This window comes from Onychomys torridus, chromosome 19 (assembly GCF_903995425.1).
Source record: "Onychomys torridus chromosome 19, mOncTor1.1, whole genome shotgun sequence".
Taxonomy (NCBI): domain Eukaryota; kingdom Metazoa; phylum Chordata; class Mammalia; order Rodentia; family Cricetidae; genus Onychomys; species Onychomys torridus.
In genome coordinates this window covers 64,864,334-64,873,117 of record NC_050461.1, presented here as the reverse complement: position 1 = coordinate 64,873,117, position 8,784 = coordinate 64,864,334, and the positions used below count along the sequence as shown (strand labels likewise).

The 8,784-nt window shown below is 40.6% G+C and overlaps 1 protein-coding gene across 1 annotated transcript; it reads left to right on the top strand.

The window, feature by feature from the left end:
* Positions 1–4,547: 4,547 nt before the first annotated feature.
* On the top strand, positions 4,548–7,775 carry LOC118570521 (vomeronasal type-1 receptor 4-like; the record flags this gene model as incomplete). Its single annotated transcript, XM_036169077.1, has 2 exons — positions 4,548–4,570; positions 6,302–7,775. Coding segments are annotated over 2 exons (966 nt in total), but the record flags the coding sequence as incomplete, so codon positions are not given.
* Between the last annotated feature and the right edge of the window lie 1,009 nt (positions 7,776–8,784).

Here is an 8,784-nt window from a genome sequence, read left to right as displayed (position 1 = left end):
TTCGTAAGTCTAACATTTCAACTGGAGTCCAAATATTTTGTGTAGTCACTTGACCAGGTTGCTGTTGTATGGTTACCAGATAAATTAAGGGTGATTGTGTGAAAACAGGCTTTATTTCTCTAACCTTATAATCCAATCCTGAAACAACTTCACTGTTAATTTCTTCTGTCTGAATCTGAATTTCTCTATAATTCATTTTAACAGGTTTAACAAGTTTTTCTAAAATTTTTATCCTGGCACTTAAATTGACTGTCTTTTTAAAGTGTAAAATATGGATAAGAAGAATAACAATGTACATAATTCGATCAACATTAATCTTCTCATATAGTTGTTCCATTACCATACTGCCTAAAATTTCAAACAAACCCCAATTTTCTTCCAATGTACACATAAAACCCATTTTTTTTAATGTGGAAAAAATCTCTTTTAAATAGTTTCCTTTAAAATATCTGATATAAATGACTTACCAATTCTGCGTAGAACAATAGAAATCCGAGGGAATTTCCAAACAGCTACCTAGCGTCCGAGGTGGGAATCCAGAAAGAGAGAGAGAGAGAGAGAGAGAGAGAGAGAGAGAGAGAGAGAGAGAAAACGTAGCCACATTCTGGCTTGAATCCAACTGCTTCAATGTTCCTGGTCTGAGCTGAGTCGAGCCTGGGCTCTGGCTTCCTTAAGCTCCGACCGACCACGTGCGCTCGTGTTTCAGCCAAAAGCAGCCTATCTGCAGTTGCGTGTAGCTCCTGCAATTAGCGGTAGCTCCCGCAGGCCTGAGTTGTTCGCAGCACCAGCTTTTTAAGCAAGTAACTCCAGCTGCAGCGGTAACCGCTCGTAGCTAAGGTAGGTTGGGCCTGAGTCCTAAGCTGAGCTAGGCCCGGGTTAGGCCGGGGCTAAGCCTGAGCTAGGGAGCCGGGCCCGCCCAGGTGGGAAGCCGGACCCACTGCCAAGGCAAACGGTTTTTTAATGAATTCTTGCCACGTTGGGTGCCAAATGTAGATGTATCCAGCTTGTTAAATAAGAAACACAGAACCGATTGCAGAGTTAAAAACCACAAGGTCAGAGCAAGAGCGGAAAACCTTACCCTTCACTGCTTCTCTGGTTCTTCCTCTCCGCAAGAGACCTACTTCTCTGCGTCCTGTCTATTTAAAAACTTTCTGTTCTCCTCTCTCATTGGTTGTAAACCCAACCACATGACCTCCTCATCACTGCCTGTTTGTACAGACCTCCAGGTCTTCATGGTTGGTATTGAGATTAAAGGCGTGTGTCTGCCATGCTGGCTGTGTCCTTGAACACACAGAGATCCACCTAGCTCTGCCTCCCAAGTGCTGGGATTAAAGGCGTGCCCCACTACTGCTCAGCTTCTGCTCTGGCTTCCTCTGACCTCAAGGCAACTTTATTGACATACAAATAAAATCACATTTCAATACAAATAAAATATCACTATATAGGACCAACATAATAAAAATGCCAATGTCACCAAAAGCAATCTACAGATTCAAAGCAGTCTTTATTAAAATTCCAAGACAATTATTCACAGACCTCAAAAGAACAATTCTCAACTTCATTTGGAAAAACAAAAAACTCAGGATAGGTAAAGCAATTCTGAACAATAAAGCAACTTCTGGAGGCATCACCATCCATGACTTCAAGCTCTATTATAGAGCTATAGTAATAAGAAACAGCTTAGTATTGGCATAAAAAACCAACATGTGGACCATGGAATCAAATTGAAGATCCTGACATTAATCCACACACCTATGGACGCCTGATTTTTGACAACAAAGCCAAAAACGTACAATGGAAAGCATCTTCAACAAATGGTGCTGGCATAACTGTAATGGTGCTAGCATAACTGTATCTATAACCATACACAAAACTCAAGTCCAAGTGGATCAAAGACCTCAACATAAATCCAGCTACACTGAACTTGATAGAAGAAAAAGTGGAAAATAGCCTTGAATCATTGGCACAGGGGACCACTTCCTAAATATAACACTAGTAGCACAAACACTGAGAGCAACAATTAATAAATGGGACCTCCTGAAACTGAGAACCTTCAACCTTACTTCTTCAGCTGCAGCTGGGCTGCACTTTAACCAATAGCTTCCAATAGCCTCCTCTCTCTAGGTATCCCAGCCTTGCCAAACAGTGTCAAGCAGACATAAGAACTGAACATATGAATCAAAGAACAGCCATACTTCCTGAAAAAGACTTAGGCCAAATAAAAACCTGGAAATGACATTCTGAAAACCATTCATCTGCCTTTAAGCTGTTCAATGCACCTGAGGTTTACAGCTTTTGTGGGCTATCATGGATGGGTTTTGTTGATATTGATGTGTTAGAACATTTTCTCTCTCATATCTAATCCTAACCCATATTCTTATAAGTCACTCCATTAACATTGATTGGTCCACCAAGTAGATGTTTTTGTCAGTCGACTGTGGTCTGTCATCAGGTCCCAGCCTGAAAGAAGAACTCTGTTCCCATCTCCCAGCAATGGTGTCTCAAAACAATTCCTAGGATGGAGAGAAAATGAAGGAAAGAAGAGGAAAGGATTGGTCCTCAAATTTCTAGTAAGTGATATCAATCTTCCCATGCAGGGCAGGCCTTTATTCACAAGCAAGTTGAGAAGGAAGTAATTTCAGTAAATCCCTGGTACAAGGCTGAAGGCTTTTTAGAGTTCCATGGAGAGACACAATCTTTGTGAGGCTGGATATACTGCAACAGATATTAATGGATCAGACCTACATTTAAGTAATTATCACATTGTAGGAGCTGGAAACAAAGAAATAACAAAATAGGGCTTATCTAGATGAATCATAGTAATTGTGTAAGTATTTTTCACTGGGTTTCTTTTTATCTTTGTTTGTTTGTTTTGTTTTTTGAGACAGGTTTCTCTTTGTAGCTTTGAGGCCTGTCCTGGAACTCGCTCTGTAGAAGGTTGGCCTCAAACTCACAGAGACTCACTTGCCTCTGCCTCCCAAGTGCTGGGGAATTAAAGATGTGTGCCACCACTACCTGGCTCTTTTTTTTTTTCATTTAAAGAGTTTATTATTTATTTATGGCTTGCTTATTTTTATATTAATTTTAATTTCTCCCTTGCAAATTTCTTACATGTATGCAATGCATCTTCATCATATCCACATTTCACTACCCTATCAAACATTTTCCCAAGACCCCTTCCATAACACCCTCCTGCAGACTTCATATTAGTCTTTTTTAATATTCTATTTGCTTAATTATTTGGCCATTTTAGCTTAGTGCTATGAATATATGCATGGGCATATGGCCATTCACTGGGAGATAAAGAGTCCACCAGTGTCCACACTCCCAAAAAAACCAGACTCTTCCTTCTGTAGTAGCCAATAATTGTTCACAGCTCTTCAGCCAGAGATGAGATATCAGTAGCTCCTTACCTCTGCCATGATGCAATTTTAGCTGACTCACTCTTTCCAGGTCTTATATATAACTGTAGCTACTGTGAGTTCATGTGTGCTACAACTATGTCATTACCCAAAGACAGTATTTAAAGCTATTATTCGCTCATCTTTACAATATTTCCACCCACTCTTCTGCAAAGTTGCCCTACTTTTTGTTGTTGTTGTTGTTTTGTTTTTTTGAGACAGGGTTTCTCTGTGTAGTTTTGCACCTTTCCTGGAACTCACTTTGGAGACCAGGCTGGCCTCAAACTCACAGAGATCCACCTGGCTCTGCCTCCTGAGTGCTGGGATTGAAGGCATGCACCACCACTGCATGGCAAGTTGCCTCACTTTTTAGTTTAATGGTCAGTATGTAAGTTCCATCTACAGCTGAACACTCACATTTGCTCATTCTAGTGCTTTCAACAATAATGCTTCTCTATATTTATTACTACCCACTATAATAAGCTTCTCTTTAACAAGTTTGAGAGCAGCATAAACTCTGAAAGAAAACCTAAGTAATTAAGGAAGTTTGACAACATGGACAATTAACAAGACAATTATCAGGGAATTCTCATTGGGTCCTCATAGTTTACTTTCTTGTGGTTTGAACAATGTTCCCAGTCCCAGGAACGAATTTTCTCCCACAGAGTGATCTAAAACCCAATCAAAAGAACATTTGGTTACCCCATAAAAAGTATTGTCAATATAGCCCCAGTGGCACATCTTGTCAGGCAGGTCAGTATTGTAGTATCAAGGTCCATTAGAAAATAGAACATTGGAGTCTTTTCTTCCCAGGCAAGCTGGTTAGCATTATGTAAGTGAATTAGTAGCCTAGCCAGTTCATTACTGATTTCTCTATCTTCTGCACTAAAATCATAAGCTGGTTGCATCAACAGGGAATTATGATACAGTTATGTAGTGGATAGCCATCCCAGCATTGGCCTGGAAGTTCCAACCCCCATTGAGGCTTCGGTAATGGTCACGCCCACAAGGCAGGGCAGAGGAGGAAGTGGAAGACCAAGGATCGGGAAGAGGTCTCTCACTTGGTTCCCGGACCCTGGACGCTGGAGGTAGACCAAGCAGAGTTCTCCAGAGAACACCGCCGGACTGCGCTATACCTTTGCCAGACCCTGCAACCTACCCCTTCATTTGTAAGTTAGCCCACAAAATAAACCTCCCTTTTAACTACGTGGAGTGGCCTTATAATTTCACCAATACAGTTATGGAGGGAAACTAAGAGCAATATCAAAGACTGAATTTCTCTGGAGGCCTCTTGGGACTTTGGGACCAGTAACTAGTATGCAGATAATCTTAATAGTTTGGGTTCTTCTAGAAAAAAAAATCATCAAGTAGATGATGACTGTACCTGTGAGTCTTTAAAGAACTTCAAAATCAAAGAATCCATACTGTAAAATGTGAATAACATGCAACCATGGGAAATTCCCACCCATCTCGGTTCTTTGTCACGTTTCTTAATCTTCTAGTAACAAACATATTGGAGTAACTGATGAAGATGTGGTATAGAAATATAATTCTAGAGTCTGGGAAAATTTTCAGTGAGAAAAACCAGGAATTCGAGGAGACAAAAAAGATACTGTCAATCCTTCCCATGTCAGACCCAAGTGTTTTCACTTCCTTCCCCATGAGATACTCTCTCCATCCCAAATTCAAGGACACGGAAGAGAATCTCTGGTCCCTCCAACATTCACTTAAGTCACGTTGTACAGAAACTTGTAATTGTCTCAGCTAACTATCAACTAGGGGGAAAGTTCTAAAAAAAGTTCATAGCTGATCATTTCCCATTGCTACTGAAAGTGAAACAATAATTGCAGTCTGTGGGGAGATGAGGTCACAGAATCTAAGATTTATATATCAGGACTAGCTGGCTGTATCAGATACATGTGGCCACAGTGCTGAGATCAGCATCTGGGTAAGAACACAGTGAGTGTAACTGATTGCCATCTGAGAGGCAGGGTCCAAAGGAAAAAAAACTGTCAGAGTCACTGTGCATGGTCAGAGAAGAAAAATAATGTAAGTAATGTGTAAAATTGATCTGAAATTAATAATACTTTATTGATATTATGCACAATTTTCATGTATTGGTCTTTTCCCCCACAAGACTGAGTACATGATATATTACTATCATAATGGTTTGAAAGGGGTCATTGAAACTATTCCTAATATCAGTCATTTGAAGACTTGTATGCCTCTTCCATTGTTGAGAGATGGTTGCCTATTTGCAAATAACCCATCATGATATAGGCTACTGTTGTATTATAATTACAGAAATGCACAAAAAATAACTGAGGTAGCTCCATATTTACTTACATTTTAATTAATCAACAAAAGTAATCTTTACAACTACATGGAATTTTATTGCATCAAAAAAGTGAACCCATCAATGCAGTAATAGGATTGCATAAAACCTGATGATATATTAAAGTGCATTGCTTTAAGAACTCTATTAGCTAGTGGGCATTGAGAGTGGTGGGTCACTGCATTCTCTCTCTCTCTCTCTCTCTCTCTCTCTCTCTCTCTCTCTCTCTCTCTCTCTCTCTGTCTCTGTTGCCACTCAGCCAGTTTTAGAACCCCATTTTAGTCTTAACCAGAGTGTGAATTTACAAAGAGTTGGCCTCACTAACCCTCCTTCAAGCTTTTTCATTTTTATAATAGAAGTTATGTTAGTGGCTTCCCCACATGCCATAAAAGGTGTAAAGTCATCTTGTACATAGAGCCAGGCCCTGTACATGATGTATGAAGATAAATTCACAGAATAAGCCTAGCAACCTCCAAAGGAAAAAAAAATTCTGCTGAGTATTTATACTGAGACTCATTACAAATGACACAATGCATGTAACCTCTGGCAACATCTTCCCATGCAGGACCCTCAGGCTGACAGCAGGACCTGACACCTTGGCAGACAGTGAGTTGGCTGTTGGAGTGATCTTCTTGTCACAGACTGTGGTAGGAATTCTGGGCAACTTCTATCTCCTCCACCATTATCTGTTGTTTCACTTCAGGGGGTGCAGGTTAAGGTCCACAGACTGGATTCTGATGCACTTGACTATAGCCAACATCTTAAGTCTGTCCTGTACAGGGATACCCCAGATAATAGCTGCATTTGGATGGAAAGACTTCCTCAATGATTTTGGATGCAAAGGGCTTTTCTATCTCCACAGAGTAGGTAAAGGTGTGTCCATAGGCAGCACTAGCTTCCTGAGTGTCTTCCAGGCCATCACCATCAGCCCAAGGGGCTCCAGGTGGGCAGAGCTTAAAGGAGGAACACACAAATACATTGGGTCTTCTGTGTGCCTGAGCTGGATCCTGTACATATTTGCCAGTAGTTTTAATCTTGTGTATGTGAGAGAAAAATACAGCAAGAACAACACAGCAAACCTAAAAGATCTGGGATACTGTGCTTCTGATAATCTTGATAAAACCAGTGATGTATTGTACATAACTTTCCTGTCAGTTCCTGATTTTCTCTTTGTGGGGCTCATGGTCTGGGCCAGTGCCTACATGGTCCTCATCCTGCACACACACAAGCAGAGGATGCAACACATGCCCAGGTCTAAGGTCTCCTCCAGGTCTTCCCCTGTGTCCAGAGCCACCAAAGCTGTCCTTCTCCTGGTGAGCACCTTTGTATTCTTTTACACATTGTCCTGCATATTTATCATCTGTTTAGCTCTTTTTCTTAATCTCAGTTGGCTCCTGGTGAGTGTGTCTGTATTAGTTGCTGGATGTTTCCCAACTGTCAGCCCCTTCTTGCTCATGAGCCATTTCTCCAGTACATCCTGTTGTCTGCTTTCTCTGAAAAGGAAATAAAATATGATGATAAAAAAATAACTATTTTAAGACAAACAAATAAATTGAAAATTTTGCACAATTTGATTGCATATGTGGTCATATCCACACAATTATATGTGAAGCATAACATACATATAATAACAATATAGACGGTTTCTTCAAACTACTCTGTTAACTGTGCATATTTTCATACAAATATATGAATGTGTTTATATACACATACCTATGAACATGCACTTACTCAGATAATATTCTTTATCTGTCTCACAGTAGTTCAAAATATTTAGTGCAACTCATATAAATTTGAGAGTGAACATACATTTTATGTTTTAGTCTTTTATTGCAGATAATCCGCAGATAGTGATAAAGGGACTATTAATTTAGAAATTATGTTGGGGAGAACAACTCACTAAACAGGATAAAGCAAAGTCATGGCAGAGTCCTAGAAGGCTGAGGTCCTGTCCCATGCAGCACCGGTCACCTGACTCAGTCTGCACCATCAGAGCCCACGAGCAAAAGAAGAGACTGAGGCATAGGTGTTCCTGAGGTCTTTTTTTTTTTTTAAGGAATTTTTTATTCATTTTACATACCAATCACAGATTCCCCTCTCTTCCCTCCTCAGCCTCTCCAGCCTCCCTCCCACCCTGGTAACCTGCCCCCAATTCCCTCCTCCAACAAGGTAAAGCCTCCCACGAGGAGTGAGAAGATCCTGGTACATTTAGCAGAGGCAGGTCCAAGCCCCTCCCCCTGCATCAAGGCTGTGCAAGGTGTCCCACCATAGGTAGTGGGCTTCAAAAAGCCAGGTCACGCACCAGGAATGCACCAGTAGGTGCATCCAGACACTATTGCCAGGGGGCCACACCCTAGGGGCTGCTAACTCAAGGTTATAGGTGGATCAGGTACCCACTACACTTTTTGTTTTACAGTATTACTAATTATTTTATTAACATAAAAATGATTGATTTGTTGACATATTGGGTGACTTGTTAAATAAAATTATTTTGCTATGTTTATAGTTAACACATGTTTATAAAACAGCCAATGAACTCAATCAAGCAATATTTGTCCTGTACAGCTCTCATCAGTATTATATCACAAAATAATGAGAATTTACACCTATGTCTCCATCAATCTTCCATTCTACTTTATTTTAATCTCTTAATTTATGTTTTTAAAATTGATTTTCTTTTTTGGTTTTTCGAGACAGGGTAGCTTTGTGCCTTTCCTGGAATTCACTTGATAGCCCAGGCTGGCCCCGAACTCACAGAGATCCACCTGACTCTGCCTCCCGAGTGCTGGGATTAAAGGCATGCGCCACTGCCACCTGGCTGATCTTTATGTTTTAAACATCTGTGTATGAGCCAGCCATGCACTTATCAATATTTTCTAGACTGGGTACTCCTCTACATTTGCCTCACAAACGGAGACACATTGCTGTCAGACTCAAAGATGCCTCCTCATGTCCTTCTGTCATCTTATGTCAACTGTGGCTTCTTATGTCATGGCACAGCACAGATTGCCTTTACATCTTCTCCTTATATTTGTGAAGAAATTAGAC